Source organism: Mastigoproctus giganteus, chromosome 14 (genome assembly GCF_048544385.1).
Source record: "Mastigoproctus giganteus isolate SK-2022 chromosome 14, ASM4854438v1, whole genome shotgun sequence".
Classification (NCBI taxonomy): Eukaryota; Metazoa; Arthropoda; class Arachnida; order Uropygi; family Thelyphonidae; genus Mastigoproctus; species Mastigoproctus giganteus.
Window position 1 is genome coordinate 29,449,929 of NC_143588.1, and position 25,481 is coordinate 29,475,409.

The 25,481-nt window shown below is 35.8% G+C and overlaps 1 protein-coding gene across 4 annotated transcripts in view; it reads left to right on the forward strand.

The window, feature by feature from the left end:
* LOC150075038 (uncharacterized) overlaps positions 1–25,481 on the forward strand; it is a 595,491-nt gene that overhangs the window by 559,723 nt on the left and 10,287 nt on the right. Inside the window, exons 5-6 of one of the 4 annotated variants that reach the window (XM_090388658.1) lie at positions 2,934–3,195; positions 3,945–4,072. The exons of 1 other annotated variant lie outside the window; for it this stretch is intronic. In XM_090388658.1, the coding sequence (XP_090244784.1) occupies positions 2,934–3,181 (248 nt within the window). In that variant the 3' untranslated portion in view covers positions 3,182–3,195; positions 3,945–4,072. Of the gene's footprint in view, positions 1–2,933; positions 3,196–3,944; positions 4,522–16,978; positions 17,945–25,481 lie in introns of those variants that run through there. 2 more of the 4 variants (XM_090388659.1, XM_090388664.1) reach the window with 2 other exon arrangements.

The following is a 25,481-nucleotide window of genomic DNA, read 5'->3' on the forward strand; positions in this document are numbered from 1 at the left end:
TCTTTAAACCACAGATGGCAATGCTATTTATACTTTATTTCACTTTATTTTACTTGAAAAGACTTCGAGTAAACAACCCATTTCACAGTTGGTGTGTACAGTTGAAAGTAGTGTCCATTGATTGGTGGAAAAACTGCTCTTGAGAGGGGCAGGCCATGAATAGGTACGCGGAAGTTCGAGGGCGAGGTTGAACGACTAACCAACATCGAGTGGCAAAAATGCTTCAGGTCGATGAAGGGGTTGTACCTAATCCATTAAAATTTGAATTAAGTTTATTACGATTCTCAGAAGTTGGCGGTTTATGTACCAACTGATAACAAAGGATATTTTCAGAACAGTCCATTTATGTAAGACGTATAATTACAGGCTGGGCTTCAGCACGAGGCCAGAAAATGTCAATGCTTCGCAGCCAGACCACGTGTCTCCAGTTGAACTCTCCACCATATGCGCGCGCACACCCACATGAGCGTTCTCCGAATTCCGCGTTAGTTGCAGCTTCGCTTTGTGTTGTTCTTAGTTTTCATCGAAACTGTTGTAATAAACAGCTTCGAATGGACTGCCCAAAACGTGTTCTGTTATAGTTTCAGCTTAGAGGAGCGCAGTAATCCTATCCAGAGCAACATAAGCGATGAATTTTCCCTCTAGTTGTGGCTTCCTCAACAACTAGATATGCATATAAATGTTTACAGAAATGGGGGGGGGGTAAACTTCCTATTGGGACTGTTCCGTTTCCTGACTTTCGCTTGCACGTGTACACAGAACTAGAAATACCACTGTATTCAACAAGTAGCGATCACAGTGCCTTCTGAGTTATTTTTCCTTTCAAATTCTAGAGTATATTATTACAATCTGCCTTGCCCTGCTACTTAAAGTTTTATCACCCTCATTCTTATAAAATTTTTCCGAAAACTTGAAGCAAATTTTAAACATTTAATTAATGAGTAATAGTTTGTCCCGGGTATGCGCATAAACGAAAACATAATTGAAGTATTACTGTGACCAAAACATTCAAAACAGGTCGTGTTTAAAGTACTCTTCATTGTTTTCAATTCTTTCTTGCCCATAACAGTACATTGACCAATGAATCAGCATTTTCTGCCACTTTCGTCTCCTCACTGAGCACGAGTGTGGTCTTTTATCTGTCGTATCAAGGCTGACTGTCATCCCCCTAGCGAACAGTAAATGAAACCCCGGATTTTTCGTCTTTTCCCAGAAAATTAAACTCTGAAAAACTGGACTTTTGCTCCTGAGACCAGCTAACACATCCCTGAGCGAAAAGGCTGCTAGAAGTTATTCCACTCACCGACTGGAGTAACAGTGAGATTTTTAGTCGTAGTTTCAGCTACGACTAAAAATACTTTTATATTATTGAATAATTAAGATTTGAATTGAGCATCTTTAATTTCTATATATAATCTCCAATTAAAACGATTTTTGTTCACCTTTTCCACTTCGTTCAGTAAATCACATCACTATATTGTTCAATCAGTGTAATTAAAAAGAAGCTTTTCGTTAAATCTACATTTTTTAAGATTAAATTTTTTTAACCAACTGAATGTCAATCTTGTGGACAGCACAATACAACTTAGCCATTAAATAAATTTTTACTGGTTTATTTTTTATATGGTTAGATTAACATTTCTTAGCGCTACAAATGCATGTTATCACGAAGATAAATAATAATAAAATTCTTATTGTAAAAATAAAAAAAGTAAAAAAAGTGGGTTTTCTGCGGTCTGATTTGCATTTGTTGAATAGCTTTCGTGCAGCGTACTCTCTGGATCAACTTTTGCTAATATTATTTTTGCCTCTCAACATGACCTTGATTCTTTCGCGCACAACTAGTGAATTCGATCGCACTATGAAATCATATACAGTATACTCTCTTCCTTCCTATTTTAAACGTATTTTGCGCAGCCATTGTGTGCCGCGTTTACATTACACTTCCATCTAATTTGTTTCGTAGTAATAGAGCGCTTGGAGATAGCTCCAGGGTGCGGTCCTATTTAAACAGCCACAGTGCTGATACTGAATACACGTACAGTGCAAAACAAACTCCCAAGGCGCGCCCTGCCTGGAAAAAGAAGTAGTTGGGCGCCACCCTGGCCCGACTACACCCTGGGTAGCTCGGGAACTCTCTCTGTTGCCTCAGAATTCAAAGAACTACGACAGCCTCTCGTGCTTGAAACCACATCTTGCTGTGTCATTCCGATTCACAACTGCAGTGTGCCGCTCTTGCCATTTTATTTTGAAAAGTAAATGCATTGTGTTGATATACAACTGTCGACAATGTTTACAGAACATTTTGAAAAAAGGAAATGGGCCGAAACGGGAAATCAAACGACTTCCCGTTCTGTTTTTATTCTTAATTTTATGAACAATTTCCTCATTTTTTCCTCATCTTGTTCTAATATTTTCATTTCGGAAGCTTATTAAAAAGGGTGGCTGTAGCCGTTTTTGTTCTGCTTTTAAAAATGTCAGAAATAGGAGACTGTCAATCCCCCTCCGTGTTAGTACTTGCAATTAGTGTGAAAGAAGCTCCTTCCAGTAACTTTTTTAAAGGTAAGAACAATGAATTTTTTCTTTTTATTTCTTATAATTTAAATTTCAGTATGTGTACTATTCGTACACATATTGTTCCAATATATATACAGTATATGTATATATATGTTTATTTAGCTTGTCGAGTGTTTTTTAACACTGTAGATACTGGAAAAGCTTTCATAAAAACGATTATATAAAGCAATTATGTAAAAGATACTTTCTATATGGATGAGTTATATGTATTTATGTATAATTGCAATTTGAATTAAAAATAGGCAATACTTTTTGTACTTGTCAACGACCTGTGTATTGCACAGACAAAAATAATGTATTATTTTGAATTATTTAGTATTGTGTTCAGCTCTTTAATAAAGAATGGTCTTTTCCAGATTTATCCTATTTGTCGTACTCTCCCAGTGCAGTAGATTTCGCCATGGCTGGTCAAGAGTATGATACCACCTGTCCTTATTGTAATCGAAGTATTTACAACAGGATCAGTCTGCGTAGGCACATTGAGCTACACTTTCATTCGCTCCCCAGTAGGGAGAGCTTCCAATGTGATGTGTGCTTGAAACTCTATTCTAGCAAGTATTATGTAAAGGAACACAAGAGGATCGTGCATTGTGTCCAGGAATAGTATGCAAGGTTTTGGTGAGTGATGAAAACATCTGCCTTTTTTTATCCTTTATTTTTTTTTATTGAATGTCATCAGCGTATCGTCGAATTTCCTGTGGCTATTGAGGGCAGCTGCGTATTCCAGTGTAATTCATTTCCGACTAATTGTGGTTTTGATATCAGTGAAGATGACTGAAACTTATCACAAGCATTCCAAGATGGCATTGAGAAGAGCTCCAGTTATCAAAAGGAATCCTATCTTTTTTGTTTTCAGTGTATAAAAGAAAGTTTTATTTTTGCATTTATATTTTTACATTGAATGCGCGATTTAGAAATTTTAACCAGTATTTTGTGCCACAGCAATCATTCATATTGTTTGATAAAATAATAGTCATTCAAAATATACAGCCAGTTTCATTTTATTTTCAGAAATTTAGGTATACATAAGAAAAACTGAGTAAACAGCCAAACAAAATCGATGGTTTTATTTTATTTTGCTGCTTATTGGTAGCATCTGAATTGTTCATGTTATTTAATTCATTAAGTGCTTTCTTACATGCAATAGAGAAATATATTTTAATACTGTTATGCGGCGCTCCTGTTATAGTTTGTATAAATATGGTTGTAAATGTTACAACCCATTCATTGAAGGAAAAACTGTATATTTGTAGAGGTATTGTGTTTTAGGCATTGGTTCTTTTTGTCACACTAGATTTATTTTGTTTTTCTTCTGTATAATAGGTCATGTGACTGACATACATTAATATTTAATTTTTTACTTCCAGAATTTGACCTTCCTCCATCCACCAGCATCGTCAATGAATGGCTGAATAGTGAAGAGCAGACTCTGTGCCGGTACTGCAACCGCACCTTCTATAGCAAGGGTACTCTTCGTAGACACATGTTGCTACACTATATGCCAAACCGGAAGCGGTTCCAATGCAACATCTGCCTTAAGAAATACTCCAGGCAAGATTACGTGAGACTGCATAAATTAGTGGTGCACTCAATGAAAGACTGACGAAAGAAACTGTTTGCGGTTCATTCGTAGTTATAACTATACAGGGTTAACTATATCGTTATTGAAGATGAAAGCAATGTCGTTCTCATACTGATAGAGAACCATCTGTGATACGTGAGCTAGACATTTATGAATAAGTCTACACAGGACTGATTACTAACAGACCAATGTAAAGAAATTAAACGTAGAATTGTAAAGCAGTTACACTTTGATATTATTGGCCACTGTTTGCAAAAAATAGAAATAATCTCTTGTTGTGTTATCCAGGCTGTACTGGATGTATAAAGTTTCAGAAATAAAAGTGCCTGAATGCGTTTATACGCTGATAGCTGACTGGGAAACTTGTGAATTCCGTGTTTGTTTTATAATTAAATTATACTGCGTGAAATTTCCATTACTAGCAATGAGTGTCAGGAATGATTGCGAACACGCCTCTCCAATAGATTTTGTCGAACAACACACAACAGATGTGATTGCCAGTTATTTTAAATGTCATTTGAACATTATATTTTGTACCTTATGAAATATTTCCTACGATCCTTGTTACAATACAAACAATGACTTCACCTCAAAATACAAGTTAGTTACCACAATATGAGGCACATTTTTCAGTGGGTGCGTTGGAAAAAATAGATTTTTGCTTATTTTTTACGGGAATACTTTTAAAATTTTTATAGTTATCTGCTTATTACTCTATAAAGATAATTTGCATAGATATTTGTTTAATTTATATGTATAAAGAACTGTTTTTTTCTGTATTAATCAATCCATTGTTTTGTATCAGTTTTTGAATTATTTATACAGGATTAGGTTACATTGGATGCACACAGTGGTAAAACGCTACAGATTCATTGCATAACTGGCACAGCACATTGCTCTGTGCAGTGCTGTGCTGTGCTGTGCCGTGCCAGTTGTTGATTCACTAAATCAATTTAAAATCAATGTAGTAATTTCATACAGTTATGAGCTCTTAAAGGTGGCCAGAATACCACATCCAAATTTTAAATATTAAAACTCTGTCATATAAACTGATTTCATAGAAAATTAACCGGTGTGGCACATTTTCCATCAATATCCTGAAATGTTGGACCGAAATTTTGTAGTGTGGTACTATAACAAATATGTAAACACAAGCTGCTTTGATTGCTGCCTCAAATATGCTAAGCGTAACTTATTCACTTCTTTTATGCTTTGTGTTTTTACTATTCCTCAGTATAAACTGATGTATTTTATGTTTATAAATAAAGGAACTATTCTTAATAATTATTATTCAGGTTGTGATGAATTGATGATTGAAGAACTAAATCAAAAATCACGGCGATAACACGATTCAGTTGAGGTGGGGGCTATTCTTAGATTTGTCATGTCAGAAGAGAATTTTAATTTCTGTCTTCTTAAAATAAAATAATTTTTATGTCTTCTTAAAAAAAAAAAAAAAAAATCTTTTATTCATAAAGAGCACAAATGTGTTTTTACAATTATCAGCGTAAAGTTATTTATGAAATAAGTGACCAAAGCATCCACGGATGTTATCTGAATTAAATAGAAATCACTGTGAAATTAAAACATCCAGCAAATGTTTCAAGACTATTTAGTTTCAACGTACGATTGATCGAAAAACTCCCAGTTCATCTACAGTACACTAATGAAGTAATCTCAAATTAATTACAGTAATTAGGCTTGATGTAGCCGAATGGTAAGAAGCGAGCGTGCAGTATCACACGCTCTTAAGTGGACTCTGGTTCAAGTTCGCATGACGGCTAAATACGATTGATGATTGTATTGTATCTTAATTTAATGCACTGTTGATGCACGGCCACTTTTTGATCACTCTTTATACGAGTATGTAACCACGATCACGACCGTGGAAGTGAGGATGCTATTGTGGGAAGCATCCAGACCAGGACATAGATCCCCGCCTTCCTAAAGGTTTTCTTAAATTGTCATAACATAGCGAGGCTCCCCTCAAAACCAAAATACCATTGAGCCCCCTCCCCCCTCAAGATGCCATTCAGGATAATGAAATAACATACGAATACATTCGTGAGTGTTTCTGGAGTCTGATATAAAAACCAAACAGTTTAAATAGTAGTAACGTTTTTTTGCTGGTATTCAGCATGTCTGTTTAAGATAGTGATAATTTTTGTGGTTACTTTTATTTTCCAAAAAAATGTTCATACAAAGCAACCAACCAAAGGTTCATGTTATTTCTGTTCTAAAAAAACGCAACCATTCAAAAATTCTCGATTGGCTTAAATCCAGGGAAGTGAAAAGGGGAGGGGAAGGTGCGCAGGATGTGAAGCACAGGAGTTCAGAAATATTTCTTATACGAAAACAAAAGAAGACTGGCTCCTAAAACCAGACATGCATCCAGGCCCATTGCAATTTTTTAAGTATTAATTGGTCACATACTCTTGTAGACCTCCCTTATCCTACTGGAATAGCCATTGCCTAGAAAAGGGGTTAGTCATAATATTGGATTGCAACTGCTGCTATGACGTAAACGTCATATTCTTTTCTCTAGACATTAGTCTCAGGTGTGTACGACTGAAATGTTTCCGACTCCATTATCATTCTACTTCGGCGGTTAGATGACTGCTGCATGCCTCTTCTGTATTAGCCTTATACACAGCATAGATATGTGAACTGTTACTTAGTGGTAGTACGTTCGAGTTGATGGTCATGATAATCTGCCCATCGAGTGTATTCATAGTAACATGAAATAATTCGCTTGCTAAAGTTTTGATTTTTTTTACTTTTACGATTAGTTGATAATAGCATATGGGTTGGTACTGCTGTATGATCCAAGTCTTCTGTTCACTGTGGGATTGAAGTTCGTGTTTCATCATGTAACACGAGCTTATAAAACCGACTTGTCAACTCAATTGAAGGCTAAGCAGACTGGAAGGATATCAGTTAGCACTCGCTTTGTAGATGTATTTTCTTTCCCTCTGCTCACAGGGAAATATTAAAGCAGCGTCTGTGCCTCTCTCTCAAACCAAATTCACAATAGATCAATTTCTAAAATCCGAACGATAAAAAACCTACAAAAAAGAGAGGAAACACATGGAGATATTCTCTGCGTCAAGATAAAACCTTGAACGGGTCCATTTGCAGGTCTACGTTTTTAGCGATACATTCACAGGCACACAAAACCCCTCTTCTTCAAATTATGATAAAGAAGAAATATTTCTGTCATAGGGAACAACTGTGTGTTCACTCAGCTGGTAAATGACGACCACATTTAAAACATGACACTGCAAAAATCGGAGATATTGCAACCGAGTAGATGGTGAAAAGGGTCTTTATAATGCACGACAAAAAAAACTTTCAATCCTAATAAAACATAAAAAAGACTTTTGTTCCCTTTCGAGGAAAAGTACTCTCCCCACAATTCTAACTGTAATGTGTACTGATCTGTTTGCTGTGATCTCTATCAAAATATAACACTGAAAAAAAAAAAAAAAAAACAGAACTGGCAGTTTAATTAGAAATTTATAATAGCGAATGATTATTGCTATTATTATTATGTACCAACAAGCAAATATCTCTAATTAGGACTTCCAAACCAAACAGTGTCATTTTAGAAACCACGGTATCCCAAACTTAAACGAAGAACGTGAGCCTACAATTTATCGAGATTTTCAGGTGGACAATAAAAAACATTATTCTTAATGCAAGGCCCTTGTCAAGCCTAGACATGAGTAGCATTTGAAGATAAATGCTTAGCGTCGAATTCATTTATTTTTAAATCCAGTGCTCCTTTCCCTTTCAGACTACTGACTTCACCTCGTGCAATAGTAATAAAAAATAATGATCAGCATTAATTAGAAATGTATTTACTCATAATTATTAACTTAACTCATAATTATTCTTTATAAGTTGCACACTTCCCACCAATCCCTGATTCTTAACTCAACAGGTTAAGAGTCAGGAAAAATCGTTAAAAGTATTTTTTTTTTTTTTTTTTTTTGTTCCTTGTTTATCGCCTTTATGCTACTGGACTTTGACGTTGGATTGTGATTATTGGATTTCTTATTGGATTGCATTGTGATTATTGGATTTCTATAAAGAATCTGCAATATTGAAAATACTGTTTATAATATAATTACAGAAACTTAAGAAGTTTTTAAGTTACAAAAACACTCTCCCCCCTCCTCCTGTGAATTTAATTTTGCGAATTTCCTGGCAGAGTTACAAAGCTCTCTATCATAGTACTGTACTCTGAATTAATAAACTTTTTTTCAGGGATAAGATGACAGTCCGATGCATTCCATTAAAGATTGTCTCAGCTTATGCATAATATTCGAGTACAACGTACCTTAAGTGATAATTAAGGTTTCGGAGTCTTCTGTCGTCCCCCTCAACTTAACCTTTCTCTGTCCCACATTTAATCTCCCTGCCATTAACTACCTTTGTGCAGTTCCACTGCTCATATTATTAGTTGTTCTCTTTCTTGTGTGTGCAAGAGTGTTTCTACTGAATCGATGTAGATTAATACAGTAATTAAAAGTTTCCAGGCAAGCTCCAAGAGTCAGTTTAAAATTTCTGAACGTCGTGAGAATTATTTTCATTTTTTTACAATGATTTAACGACATATATGTATCATTTCATTTTTTTTCAACACTTTATTAGAATTAATTTTATGATTATGTTTCAGTTTAGTGAAATATATCACCTTATTTCAATTTAAATTGTACTTAATTGGCCTCCACCTTTGGCCCAAGGCTGAAGTCCACAGTAGATCTGAGACGTAGCCTGAAAGAGTATTGAATTATAACTTTGCCAGAAATTTCAATAAAGCAAATTAATTTGCCCCGTGGATATTATTTTAGTGTCTTCTTAACTTAATATTTTACTCCTCTCTCCTCTTTGGAAGTTTATGATTATCCTGTGAAGCAGGTCTGAATTTACAAATGCAGGAAGGGGGGTAGGAGAAGCCGAACAACGTTTTCTACTACACTGTATCATTGTGGCGCAAATTCAAAGTAGGTATTGGTGGTCCATGGTCTTTCTGTAATGCGAAGAAAAGAATTTTCATGCGTTGTTGGCCAGAGTTGGACACCAATGATGGTCACGTGACCACGGATTTCTTTTAGAAGGGGTAGTGGTTGTTAATTGACGCATATCCATTGCTAAAGGCTAATAGAACAAATTATTACGTATTTCCTTTATCGAAATGGATACATCGTGAATAAGTAGCTTTAAAAATTCTTAAATTACTCGTGCAAATAAAAATATTACATGGTGATAAATATACGAATATAATACACCAAACAATAAATTATTGTCAAAATAGTGAATATTCTATTGAGTTCAGCGTTCTTTAAAAATTAAGGAACCATTAACAGTACCGGCTGATTTGCCTAATGGAACTTGGGGTGGACTGACATGAAAAAAAAATGATCAAATAATGTTGACCTTTTTACGAATTGTAATTAAAAAAAAGTATAGCAAACTGTTTTTATCACAATTTATAGTACAGATTTATAGCCATAATATTTATTATTAACGCCTCATCAACTGCACTCAGCACTGGCGTAATCCAATTGCTGTCAATGGTTGCCACCCGAAAAAGCGGAGTGCAGTCAAAGTGGTATCTGTGTTGCATCAGTCGTATAGAGCAGCGATTCCCAAACTGGGGTCCGCGGACCAGTTTTTTTTTTTTTTTTTTTTTTTTTTTGATTTGGTAGTTATTGGCGCATCGGCTTCTGTGGCCATATTGCACCTCCCAAGGTTTTTGCAGTACTTTGATCCAAGCCCGAGGCGGGAATCGAACCCGCGACCTTTGGGTTGCCGGGCAGGTACTTTACCCACTCGGCTAGCCCGGTCGGCCCGCGGACCAGTTCCAGGGGGTCTGCGAAACGACCCTCTGGAACTGGGTCGTCTAAATTATTCGTTCTATGTATAGCAAATCGATGATAAATAAAGTGATTATTATATTTATGTAAAAATAAGAATCAAGTTGAGTTGTTTTAAACTTAAAACTATGAATTTTCTTTTCAGAAAACCCAGTGTTCATACATACATATACACACACACACACAGAAACATACGCATATATATAGGGAGTTCGCGAACTCTTTTCATTTTTGAAGGGGTCTGTAGATCTCAGTAGTTTGGGAACCACTGGTATAGAGAATGGTACTACAGAAATGGAGTTAAACGAATAATATGGGTTGCATTTTTGTAACAGAAAATAAAAACAAATTTTTGAACAATTTAATGGAAAAGTGAATTGTTGAACAATACGAATAAACCGAGTTTCTTGATTATTGGCTATCGATACCACAGGCATATTGTTCCAGGATTAAGTCTTTGAGGATACGTTACCATAATCAATAAACAGTTCTACTGTCAGTAGTTCTCGATGAAAATGTCGAGACTGTGCAAGTGGCTAGGAGTGGCTAAATTTTGTGGTAAGAATGATGATAGAGCGAGGAAAGGAAACAAAGTGTAAAAACAATTTCAAGGAAAATTCAATATCGTGTCTTGTGGGATTTTCGTTAGGCCCGATAAAAATATGCATAAATTCGATTAGTGAGCGTAAAACTGTAGTTTCACTGATATTTTCCTCTGGATGCCTGTAACGGGAATCGTATACTTGTAAAAATTTTGTGAATTAAGAATTTTATTATTATTATATTATATGGGAAATTAATTGAACAATAAAGTGAATTGTTGATAAACGTGTGTGAACTGTAAGTTCCTTGGGTTCATAGAACATCCGTAATTAAGATACGAATAGAGTCATAAAATATCGCCCTACTCATTAGTAAATCGTGTCTCCAGTATCACTGTTGGAAACACTAGTCGTCTCATTGAAGCATCGATGGATTTCAGTCCTTTCAATTAATGTTGATATAACGATTTTGTTATTCGTGCTGTAGGATTTTTATTTCTCTTGCATTTCTTCGATCACTGGGAGAAGAGTGAGTATATTTCATATTTTTTCCATCCCAACATGTAAACGATTATTTTAAATTCCAACAAAATTTGGGAACTGGAATTTATCTGCGCTGCGTAGACTTTATACTGATATACACGTACTTCCATGACCTGGTTATGTTTATATCATAAACCTAAAACGGGAAAATCGCAATCATATGAGATAGACAAACTGCAGAAAACATGAATTTGTAAATAATGACATGATCTTATTTTGGGCAAGCTAACACTGCGGGATCAAATTTTTCAGGTAGGTAAGCCTGTTAGTATCGACTTTAGACTAAGAAAATTATACTGTGGAAACCATACATATCTGGGAAAGAAGAGTTCATGCTCATATTTATGTAATTTTATACATCACATTATGTGATTTAGAGACATTCAATGCAATATTTTGAGATAATTTTATTAGAAAAAAGCAAACAAACAAACTTTAGATTAAAAGTGCCTTTATCCTTTCCCCCCCAGAAAACCAAACGACTGCTTCAGAAGCATCGGCTGCTTTGCTAGACATCGAAGTGATCGTCTCCTGCTTGGATAAGCCGGTTTGCCCTTATTGTAAAAGAACATTTTGCGGAAAGGCTACCCTTCGGAGGCATTTGCAACTTCATCTAATTCCGAGACGCTTTCAGTGTAACATCTGTTTAAAAAAATACTCCCGCAAAGACTATCTCATGGAACATATTAAGATGGTGCATAATATGCGGCATAAGCACAAAGTTCGGCGCAGTTAGCGGCAAAGGATCGATGGACGTTCTGTTTTTTGTTCCTCACCTGCCAGAAAGCCAGTTATCGATGGAATTGTGTCATCCGGAATGTTTCTAGTAGCCATTGTATATCAAATTAACTTTCACTCGATGTGTTATAGACTTTTCATTGGATGAACTGTATAAATAAATACTCTAGATGACTTTGTTCCATTTTTTTTATGTTCTATCTAGTGGTGACCAAGTGTGATAACGGAAAATATGTAAACTTGTTTGAGTATTCACGAAAGCTGTTTTAAATGAAAGCTAAGGACACGTACTATACATAATGTGAAGTGAAAAATTGGTTATTTTATTTTTAGGATCATTTAATTTGAATTTCAAAAATATCAAGATAAGCATAAGCTAAATGTGTCTACAATACGAATAGTTATCTTTCACTACGTTTGACAAATACTCATTCATAAAGAGATTCGTACTCTTCGTTTTTATGCTCAGCAACACTTTGATGGAAGAAGACTGAATATTACAGCTTTATTTCACTTTATGTTGCCTTTTCCCTGGTTACTACGTGTAGGAAAAGTAGTAGCTTTGATGGTATTGGAAAGATTGTATTCATTTGTGTGCATCTTTGTTTTTAAATCATCCATTACGTGTATACCAGTATATCACAAAATTGTTTTTTCTGTGATGTTTTTTATGATATTTCATGTGAAATAAATTATATATTTTATTATTCTGGCTTATTATAATTGTATGTGCTTTATTTGTGTATCTATATCTGTTATATTACTCAGACATTTTTAATCCATTCCTGAACTTGTAGTAACACATTTGTTCGAGAAAATAGAACAATTAATGAGCTGATTATATGGAAAAAATAAAGAAATTTTTGTTATTATATTTTACAAAACTTTCGTAGATAATATTTAATGCCAATTGTAGTTTTGTACTACTAATTCGTATAGCTAACATTTATAAGATAAATGAATAACTAATTCGTATAGCTAACATTTATAAGATAAATGAATAGAATCAAAGCATTTAAAAAGCTGCACTTGAAAGTGTTTTGCAAAATCTTTTTCCCTTGGAGGATTTGAAAGTCGTGAGAAAATTAGTATGCAGTATATCTATGAACATAGCTAAAAATATTGTAAAATTCAGTCGAAACTGAATTGTATACTATTTAATTGTGCTGTATCTCTGGAAGGGACGGCACAATAAAGAGAGCTTAGCGTATCCCAGGCAGTGCCAGACCAAGGTATTTTTTTTTTTTTGCCTCATTGTTCTTCTGTTTTTGGCGCTCCGGGCAAGGACCCTGTTAGCCCGTGCTTTAATCTGGCACTGATCCCAGGTATTCCATCGGAAACTAGATTTTTTTGTTGTTTTGGCGACCGTGAGCCATACTCTCGGTTCTAAATGGAGTCAGTGGAAAAGAGGTACAAGATGAACCTCCAACTCTTGGATAGCTACAGAAGCCAAGGTGTTTTGGACAGGTAGTTACAAATAACTACGTGTTGTAACTGTTACTTTGTGTTATCGTAGTCGTGGACTTGGGATTTATTTCGTAGATGAGTGATTAAACACCAAAAGTAGTCTAAGAGAATTTCTTACATGAAACCAACATGAAAAATTTGGTTTAGTTAAGGATTAATTTTGGTTTTTGCTATAATTATTTTATTTATTGAAAACACGCAATAGCTAAAACTTGAACTCTTAGCTTAAAATGTATATAGGGCTATGTATACATTAAAAGCTAATATGTTGTGTTTATGTTGTAAAATCTATCGCTATATGTAGCGAGGTCCATCCAGCTGATGGGCTCCTGCAAATTATGGAACTGAATACCTTCCAGGAATAACAACTTGATACCTGTTTCACATTCATCATTTAATTAACACATCATCGAACTTAGTTGCCTCGGCTTACCTTAAACAACTTGACCCATGGCATAACAATACGTTTTGTTTGTAAATTGGGTGTATTCAAGAAGGAAAACTGTATACTTTTTTTGTCTTGAGTTCGATTAAGCCAGATAATTTATTCCACGTACAGTCGCAGACCGAATTCGACCGGTCTGCGATGGAAATCGAACTTTATACCATTACCAAACGGGTATCGTGCACTGATATGGAAGCCTAGTTTATTTGTTGATTCCATTCTTTTCCCCAATGATAAAAACACTCCCAGCAGAAAAATGCACAGTGCCTTTTTCGTAAAACAAATTAGTTGGAATGATTTGAGGAAATTTCGGAAGATTTCACCCTCCTTGGCTAGTCGACTTCCCCAGATCGCTGTCCATTCCAAAGCAGTAAATGTTGGATCTGCTGCCATTTATAAGATACTAAAAAAAAATCAATATATAAAAAGATAGGATTTTCTTAAAAGGAATGTTAATAATATTCACTGCTACGAATGAGTAGAAAATACATTTATGAAGGAACGGCATCATGGTCACAGCTGTGACAATTATTGTACATTGGATCCCTCCGAGTTCACTATATTGCCAGAAATAAATTAGCCTACTGAAACATTTATGCTGTTTTACATTCTGAAATATTTATTTGGACATAATATGAAAGTAACACTAAAATATGGCATATATATATTTTGTCTTAATGTTTTTTTTTTTTTTTTTTTTTGAAATGCAGAAGCATGTGGACGTGTGTTGTGTCTTATGTAAGGCGGCCCATAAACGTTAGTTCACCTCCGCCATGGTTCTCTGTGATGATATACAAAACTCTGTACAATGGCCAGAAATGAGTGTAGTGCTATGTTTGCGGTGTGTGTGTTGTTTAGTTGTTTCTGGCTGCTTTGCTACCAGGAAGCAGCGATTACCAGGAACGTTGCTTCCCAGGACCCGTCTATGCCACTAGGAGGCGGGCCAAACTATACTAATAAATACAGAAGTAAGGAGGAATAAGTTTAGACTCGAAGCGTTTGACAATATTTATTTTCAGATGTATTTTGATCTCGTGCAAATCATTAATTTCTTCCCCTAACGATGAGTTATTTTATTGTGAAACTACGACTGCGAATCAGTTTGCTGGCATAAAGCTTGCAGTAGTCCTTGCGAGTTTACTCCCCTATTAGTGTCGCATTCTGATTGGAGCCATACAGGGGATGGAGCCGGGGGGGGCGTGAGATTTTTCAGATCATTCTCTCGAAAATTTACCCAGCTTGAAACAATTCGACTTTCCATATCTAAAGTAGTTTGCCCCTGCAATACGCCTATTAAATTAGCACTGAAGTGTGGCACTGTGCCGACTATTTATTCCATGTTTAGCTAAAAGAATGGTGTTATGAAATATGGAGACATCAAAGGGAATAAGCTGGCTTAGACCACGCAGACAACTTGTAGGCACATGCTAGAGATGCGTTTATAGGTGCTGCCTGGAACAAAGAGCATAGGAACTACATATAATGAGATATGCGCTGCAAGTGTGTGTGAATCCGTTCGATTAATGTTTCTGGCCGTTAGTGAAATTCGATGTGTGAAAATATTCGAATGACTCGCGGACGATATTGTTCTGGAGTTTCTCCTCTCGACATCTTATCTGCTATCAACAGGAAGGGGTGGGGTCGCTTCCTGCAGCGGATTGTTGCAGAGACGAATGACGTTACAAACAGGAAACGAAGATGAACTTGTGATGGAAATATCAGATTTCCGCCGCTCTTTGCACGTGCAGCTCCAATTAACCCACCTGCTTTTTCTGTGCTTGCCGATACTTTCAGAGTTTCTGCCACTTGACACTATAATAATTAAAAAAAAATAATTATGTTGGTATTCCGGGATAATCACAAGCGGTCAGAGATGAGTTTACAAGATTTATATTCTTGTAGTACAAGAATATGGTGGAAAAACACCCAGTCCCGGCTCTGATTCTTCTCAGTATGATTACCACCATATCTGGTTGGGAGGATGAAGGAGTCTACCTCTGGGGGAGTGGATTTCCTTGTGCATCTACAATGGTTTTGTATAATCTTTTGCAACACGAAGTAATATCACTGTACATCACTGATTTTTTGCTTAATGTGAACCCTCGTATTGGAAACATAGGGTTTCCAATTTTCTGCCAGTTGACCCGATCCTGCACATACATTTTCTTTTTGTATGGTAACAGTTATTACCAATGAAATACATATTCTTCTCCCCCCCCCCCAAATATTGGTTGCTGTCAAATTTGGTAAATTCCTACATATTTATTTCCTTGTGTTATCACGTTAGTTTAAAATTATTAGCATCATTATATGTATAAATATTACAGTTCTACATACATATTTATCAACATTAATTCTGTACATATTTATACAATTTGAAGACATAAACTGAATAAACAAATGCTATTGCCGAAGTATGGGAAAATTTTGGGAACTACTTCAATAAGGGAATTCATTCTTTGCGTGTGACTGGCCATGACCGACAAAAACTTATCCAGTAACAGGTTCGTGTAGACGAAGAGACCGCCCCTGGCGCCTAAACATGTTGTATACGGTTTGCATACACAGAGAATACATAACTACAGTCGTTTAATCTTGTGGATGTCTCTTACCACGTGCTCTAATAAGAGTGAAAATGGTACTGAAAGTTTTTTGATTGGTGCACTTATGTAATAGTCTCAAATGAATATAGTTTTCGTAATTAACTCTGACTGCGTTGATCTCAAAGATCACGAGGATAACACCGTCATCCTCTGTGGATATGAGGTAACAGATGATGGATATTTTATGTGTTTGTTATTTCAGAGCGGTTTATTTCGTTTTTGATTGAAATATGAAGTTCTCCAAAGAAGATCCGAAGATTAAGAATATGAGATCGCAAATCTGTGCAGAAAAGTGTAATCTCTGTCATATTAAAAGAATTTCTAGGGTGTTTATAAATTTCTTTTCAAGAATTTTAAATCCACTGATCAGCCGGATGAAATTTGACATACAGCGAATATTCCAATGGCAAATATCATTTAAAAAGTTTATTTTCCATCACAACAAAAAAGTGATTTCGTTTAATTCTTATGTATTTAGTGAGAAGCTAATGTGATATTGTCGCTTCAGAGGATAACATTATTGTAGTAAGTTAAATAAATATTAAAACTGTATTTTTCGTACTAATTAACTTTTTCTTTTTTTTTCTTTTTTTTTTTAGACGAAGAAAAAGTGACCGAGATGATAATACCCGACCTCGATGACATGTTTAGTGGCGTTCAAAAGTTTATTTGCCCTTTCTGCAAGCGGAAATATTCGAATAAAGGTAACCTTCGTAGACATATGGAGGTTCATTTACTGGCTGACAGGAGGAGATTCCAGTGCGAAGTGTGCTTGAAGAAGTACAAGAGAAAAGACTACCTCAAAGAACACATGCTCAATGTGCATAGTAACCTTTTTCTGTAACCACATTTTTAAATCGCCAGGGAAGTGTTATCATGTTTGTGTATTTTTGTCTTTTCATCAGCAGATGAAGGATGTTGCGTAATTATTAATTTCTCTTTTGTTTTTGCTCACTAAGAGTTTTTACACTGTTGTAACAGAATTTTCTTTGTGATTTGTACATTTTGGTTTTAGAATCGCAGCTTCTAAGACTGAAGCTCCAACCATTCCGTGTACTCAGTTATTGCTGGGTACAAAAAAACATGCAGCAGTGAGAAACTTCTGGGGGATTGACCTGAGCGGACGTTGCCTTTTCGAGAGGCGGCTTTAAGGATAAGCGAGGCAAGTTCCTGTTCGGGGCCTTGTGCAGGATAAAGCCGCCTCTGCTCTCATCTCGCTCCATAAAAGAAAATATTCTCGCGATAAGGGGGATGGGGAAACTGAATGTTGCCTTTTGCTGTGGCAGTGGTGGATATTAATCGCACATCTCATTCTTAACAGTAGCCAGTTTTCTTAATTAATTCTTAAAGATATCTATTAGATAAAAGCTTCCTTTGGAAGAAAAAAGGGAGCAGTTTTACTGTGGTACCTTAGATATCCATAGGTTATCTGAACAAGTATCGGCTGATTTGAAGAAACATCACCAACCATTAGAGAGCGCTGCAGAAATTACGCAGGTTATCCCATTTTCTGCTACTTTAATTTCCCTACAAATCAAATATTTTAATAACCCCCTTAAAACGTGTTTTTCTGTTTATTTGTATTAATAACCCCCTAGTAATGTGTACTCTGTTTATCTCAGCAGTTGCTATAACAAGCGAAAACTATAACGCAGTTATATAAGAGGCCCCCCCAGATGACATTATTTGTCCCCCCTAAAACAGGGTGTGAATTAATTAATTAATTTTTTTTAGCTACAAAAAAGTAGTTCGCGGAGAGAATTATCAGAAATTCATTAATAAAAGATTGTCTTTTTCGAATATTACTAATAAAATTGTACACTGATATACCCCCATTTACTTCCCTCCCCATTTTCTAATCTTAGGGGTGCGGAGGTAGCAAACGGGCACTAGAATAAAAAGTTGTTTCATCTATCGCGCGATCTATTTTCTTGCGCGGAAGTTAACAATTCTTTCGAATGTGCATTACTTCTTAGTAACGGTAGGTGGCACTAACATTTACGGGTATATTTTGCTATCATTGCATTACTAATATCAATTTTTGACTTTCATAATAAATTGCCTTCTAGATGAATATTGCCGGGGAAGAGTTCATTTGTTTATTACAACAAAAACTTGAGAGGAATGTGTTTAGAAAGGTTATTAATTGCAGCGTATTTAATGCTGTATTTAAAGGCAGGAATGTAATGATACATATCATTCAGTTTGGTTGTATATAGTCTATAATAATTACACGCACTTCACTTGTTCCGCACAGTTAATACATATTTTGTTACGAAGCTATTTGAAATGGTTAAAAATAAGAAAAAATATTGTTAAAGGAAATGTTGAAATATAGAATTAAACGCTGTATCAGCGTCTTTCTAAATTTTTTTTTCTAATTTTCTAAAGGCTTTGTTGGAATGATGACTGTTGCAGAGCTTGTAACATGCCCACTTAACATTTATCAGTGAATGTTAACGGATTCGGGTGAATATTATTTTCTTCTTAACTAAGAGACTTTATGACATCTTACGTTGTGTATATACAGGTACATGCAACAGTATTGGTTTATCCTCTGTGCCTTGAAAATAAATATTTATTTAGTATTTCAGTTTCTGTGTTTTATTTTGCTTTAGATTATAATTCCCACACACGGGAGTGTACAGTTTTAATTAACCAATACAAGGATTTAAAGATATGGATACCTGCGGATATACCCAAGCACTCAGTATCGGTTAGAAAATTGCAAAACTCGATGTGCCAGAAGACAATTATAAGGATATGAAGCAAGTTTTTCTTATACATACTTACACCTATATAATTTAACCGAACTTCACAGTTTTGTTTCAAAATTTCGATTTTATCAGTTAAAAGAGAAAAGTGTATTTAAATTATTTCTTGGTTATCTTCCATAAGAGTGAAATATTTCTCCCACCCAGGAGCGAACAGAAGAAAGGATTTCGACGAACCATGAATTTAAGTGCCTTAGTACAAACCCGCATCTTTTTCTCCTATTGAAAGTTGTTAATTGCTAGGTATTACTTCCAAGGAGATAGGCGGGCCTCCACGACAGTGAAGGACCCTATAAAACTTTCTACCCCTATAACAGAGGTGCCTAGAACCTTTCCCCCACCCAAACATATTAACCCTCGCAATTTTAAAATACAGTACTTTTCTTCTAGGTCAACAGAGATGATGGTTATTGTATCTCAAGTGGATATTATTGAAGAGCAATTTTATTGTTTCCACTTGCTTTGATGTCACCATGGTAATTATCTGCTTTTTTTTTTCTTGGAATAGTTATTTAAAAAAAAAAAAAAAGGAAAACCGATGATGGGAGTTGATTAATAAAGATCTTGAAGCCAACACCGAGAAATACGAATTGTTTATTCGACAAGTGGATAACTACCGTAAAATGCTAATATTAACATTAAATACCAGTCTAAGAATTCATTTTAATATGATTCAGAAATCCAGTTGATTTCATCCTTTGGTAAAGTTCGGTTTTAACTTATTTTATAGATGACAGCGCTAGTTTAGACACCACGACGGCCCTGTCAGATGTAGAGGAACTGGGACCAGGCGTGGATGAAGCTACTTGTCGTTATTGTAAACGCAGCTACTCCAGCAAAGGAAATCTTCGCAGGCACATAGAAGAACATCACCTTCTTAATCGAAAATTCCAATGTGACATTTGTTTCAAAAAATATTCCAGAAAGGACTACGTGGAAGACCACAAAGAATTGGTGCATCACGTGAAGAGCATCCGAAAAAAACGGAAGTCACCGCATCTGACTATGCGTATGTGGTCCAGCAGACGACTGCATCATCACCACCACTAAGCCCTCAAGCCCAAATATAACCGGTGGAGTGTTCATTTTATGAAGAACACGAAGTTTGTTGTTGTATTTCGAGAATCGTTAAATGTTAAAACTGACGCCATTTTGTTTTTTCGTCAACCGATTTGTACTTTGTTACAAAAATTAAAATTATTTCTTTACCAAATGTCCCCTTTGAAATACATTTTACAATATTTTCATTCTGTGTTTAATTTTTGATCACAGTGAATGGTTTTAGAAACACGTTTTAATTTCTTCCAGAACTTAAATGAATCAACGAAAGCTTAAAATTCTGATGTACCAAGAATCTTGCATAAAGAATTTTGGAGCAAATGAGGCGCATTTACAGAACTGATTTTGTTCAACAACCCCAGCAGCGAACTTTTGGGAACACCAGACATTATTCCTCTCTTCTGAGCAATACATTCCTTTTAGAATGCATTGCTAAGAAGAGAAGAAATGGTTGAAGTCAGGGCTTGAGGGACGGGATAAGCTGCTCTAGTCCCACAGGGCTGATAACGCCCCTAGGTAGAATATCTGAAAATCAAGAGCAGCGTCAAGCCGAGCATTCTGCATGAATTGTAAGACTATTTACAATCCATCCAGATGGTAGGCGCCTCCGTAGCCAGGTGGGAAGCAGCAGCAGAGCGTAGCACACGCTTCTTGATTAGACCGGGGTTCGAACCCGTCACCACCAGATGCGGAAAGGTCAGGAAATGACCACCGCATATCCCGGAGCAATATGGCCTTAGTTGCTAATGCTCCTAAAAATCAAAATAACAACAACAACAATTCAGGTGGTAAATAATGGTGGTTGTATAAGACTTTTGATTACTTCTCTCTATGAACCACTTTGTATTTCGAATTTCAGACTGCAAAATTTCATTTTTGAACAGGAGGTGCGCAAGCGTGTGACTCTTGGAATACCTTGTGGCTTAAAATTATATAAATAAAAATAATGCATATTAGATTTATTGACAATATGCTTGACAGGTGAGTGTAAACAAATTCCAAAGGATAAAGCTACTTAAACTTATTAATTTCAAGCGCGAGTTTTTAAGATTTATGTAATGTGCAGTATATGAAAGGAAATATTCGTATCAATCTGAAAGGAAAGTCTCGTAACCAATTGAATTCACTGCCACCTTAAAGAAGTACCTCGTAGGTAAGGTAAAAGAAAGGACACATTTATGAATCAATAACATAATTATGTTTTAAACTTTCTTATAACTTAATTTAGAGTAGATAGATATAACGGTGAATCTGAATGTTGCTTAAATCAGTAGTTCAAAAGCAATGAGTCGTGGTCTTCTATAGTCTCGAAGGAATGAGGATCACAGCTTAAGCAGAATCTTAGACGAAGGGAGAAACCAAGGTTGTGACCAGTATGGGGGTCGCCGATTTTGGTTCGTTCAAAAAAGGGATGGCTGGAAGGTTGAGAAACACCGCTTTAAATGGTAGACCACAGAAATGCTAAGAACCATTTAATGGGAATGTTTTGAGAGCAGCTGAGCATAAGTGAGAGAAAACAAACAAGTATTAACGCCCTGAGCCCCTCGGTACTGCTTTGAAGGTGCTTGAAGTGCTGGTACGTCTGCGAGTTCCAGCTTGACATCTGGATGATTTCAGTCCTTAGAGAAACAAACATAACTTTGAAGAAACCTGCGCTAACACTTTACACTGCATTCAGTATTTTTTGATCAGCACAGTCTGTGAGACTCCTTTAGCATTAACCGCCAAAGGAATCTCAAAACCGTTAGACTGTGATTATCACTTCTAAAAGTTGTTCTAGTTTGCAATATTCATTAAAGACCTACTACCCTGTACAAAAATGACACATATTTTCATGCTCGCTGGGGATTATATATGTTCTTAGAAAATTATATTAATATTCATTACTAGCATCTGAAGCAAAACCACAAAGATTCTCGGAATAATGATATATATGTATTTTCAATGTGTTATTGAGGACACATGTAATCATTGATAAGGTAGGTTTAACAATGGTTCACTTATTATCATCTATGCCCCCACTCTTCCAGATTCCATGATCATCCTGTCTGACGCCGAGGACCCGGTAGCGACTACGGACGAGGTCATCTGTCCTTATTGTAAACGTAGTTATTCCAGCAAAAGTAATCTACGTAGACATATAGAAGAACGCCATCTGAGCAATCGGAAACGCTTCCAGTGTGACATTTGTTTCAAAAAATACGCCCGAAGGGACTACGTGGACGATCACAAAATCCAAGTACACCGCATGAAGAGTATCCGGCCAAAACGGAAGTACGCTCGTCATATGTGGGTTTAAATGCATTCTCAGGTTATTAAGTAAGGAGGATATATTCTTTTACTGTAGTAATCACTAACCTTTTCGCACAAGTGAGCGACGATGTTCAAAGTAAAAAGAACTAGTATTTAATTTGTTGTGTCTTAGCTTTAAGTTCGATGCATGTGTCATTTCGAGGTACAGTATTAGTTTTCTTTAAAGATGGGTCAAGTTCCTCAGCCCACGCACTTAAGTGGTCGCTGTTCATTGTGGCAATCCTTTGGATTATGAAGATGGAATGTGCCAGATCTTTTTCATTATCCGGTGCTGGTCCGCTCTGCCAATTGAACCTTAAGTCTTTTCTGAACACAACCTGTGATAGTTCTTCATAAGTTAGCGTAATTAGTAATATTCAGAGAAACTTATTTTTCTAGGGGATATATGCACAAAGTCCATCCAGGAGAATTGCCAGACCAGATAGAGCATTTTCATTGTATCAGAGCTAAGATAGCTTCATTCACTGCCACAAAAAAAAGTTTCAGATTAAGAAATTAATATACATATCCTCGTAAAAAGATGTATTACATTAATTAAATTTCCACGATGAATTTTCATTATTAATTTCATAAAAGGATTTTCTCTATTGAAAGCACAGTTAAAAAAATTGAAGGTTAACGATTCTAATCTCTCTCTCAAAAAATCTAACTAAACCTTTTAAAAACATTATGCCTACAACTGAGTATAGACAAGGGATATTTTGATTACTGAAATTGTAATATACCCTCCTTTCTTTATGGCCGGTGTTTCGGAATTGGAACTATACTGGTGAACTTTGTGAGGTGTTGTAGTGTATAATGTCATTGGCTCGGTATGAAAAAGGTATTTGGCAGTTATGTGTTATGTCATATCATTTAGAAAGAGTTTTGAGTACTGATGCAGCTTAACAATAAGAAAATAACTGAAATGTGTTGTGTATGAATTGGATATTCGACTGTACAAGTATTGTAAAAAGATTTAAATGTATTGAGAATTATAACTGAGTTATTTTATTATTTTAGGTAAATAAACATTTTTGGAAATGTCTTTTACTTCTGGTTATTAACATCACACACATGCAATAACAAATATAAATCAACGCCTTGCACATTCTGTTTAAATTCAGTCTCGGTGGAAGAGAAGTATTTGTGACATTCCAGGAGCCATTGAAATCAATAACTTCCCTCTTGCCACTTATATATTTCAGAAGGTCAGGACCACAGTTACCTTGCATTTGAAAATGTGACTTATTTTTAAAAGTATGACTTATTTTTAAAAGTATCTTGAAATATCTTCTGACAAGAGATCTTTCATTCGGCAGAATAGCAAATACTGTTGGTTTCCAGTAGAATTCTATAAAAAGTTCAGGTATTTGCTACTTAATACCCATACACGGACATCATATCCTTCTTTATGTATCTTTAAGCTGTTAATTGAGTAAATATTTAGCTTTCATTGCAGAACAAACAATCGAATGTGTTTTCTCTTCTCTTTCAGGTCTTCTCACTGTGATCGAAGTCACAGCACCGATGGAGATCATAGACGATATAATGGTTAGTCTCAAGGAACCTGTGTGCCCATATTGTAGTCGTGCTTACTGTAATAGGGGTACTCTTAAGAGGCATATCGAAGAACGCCATCTGGCAAACCCAAGGAGATTTCAGTGCGATGTATGTCTTAAAACGTTTACCAGAAGGAGTTACGTTGTAGATCACAAACGATTAGTTCACCATATGCAGGTTCCTTAATGAAATCTCGGTGGAAACCGCTCTCCGGATGCAAGGGGACAGCTCTAGAACGATTCCCTTAATTAAATCGTCCAAAAATCAAAACTCCAGCAATTTTTTCAAGATGACTATTTTGTTTTTCTTGAACAGTGTTGCCTTCTAATGTGATGAATTTCGGTACTGACTAAATATGAACCCGGTTCTTTGGTAAAGAACTAATGTTGTTATTTATTGAACTTTTTACTATATAAAAGAGAGAAAAAAAATTGTTGAAATTGTTGCTCACATAAACTGCACTGGAGATGTACAGTTTTCATGTCACAAATTCATATGGTGCGCAGTGATTTGCGGAGAACTTCATGAATAAAAAAGTATTATAATTTGTTTTACCTTTACTGTTTATGAAAGTGTCTCTATTTAAAAAAGGTCCAGAAAGAAAGGTGCATACCTTCGGCCATTATCCAATTCATTACATTTGGTAAGAATCTCTATTTTTTCAAATTTACCGCTTGTAAATAAAGTTAATAGCGCTATATATAGTCTAATTGGGACAGTTCTTTGATGGTCAGGTTGAAAACTAACTCGATACCTAAGTTTATTTATTGCTAATGAAATATTTACAGTTGCAGAAATAGCAGTAGTAGTAGGATTTTAGGAGCATGGGCGACTAAGGTCATATTGCTCCGTGTATAGGGTCTGTAAATTCAGAAAATCGCCCACGTGTTCTGTGGTCGATTTTCTGTTTGCTGGACAAAAAACCCGAGTTTCCAGGAGAAAAAAACCTTGCTACCCTCGCCTGAGACCTAAGTCAGCCACGTTGTGAAAAAGGCCCATAAAAATTCCTTACGTCATCGACGGGGCTAGAGCTCAGATCTTTACCACCCGGAAAGGGTGGAATAGGGGTTCTCTTAAGAGGCATATCGAAGAGCGCCATCTGGCAAACCCAAGAGGTTTAGTGCGATCTATGTACCCACGAGGGCGCAGAAATGGCAATGCTATGACAGTACAAAGGTAAAGAGCACGAAATTTTTTAAAATGCTAATATCACTCTGCACTGGACGCTGATTTGCATATCTTCCTTTAGTAAAACGTCTCATTGATATCTCGTAGGATGCTATTTTACAAATTTTGATCGATTTAAATTCAATACAGCTTATCAAAATCGCGGTAACCTAAAATATGCAAAAAACAACCTCGATCAGAAAGTTGAACGTTCCTTTTACAACTGCAGCTCCATTCTTTTGCCTTA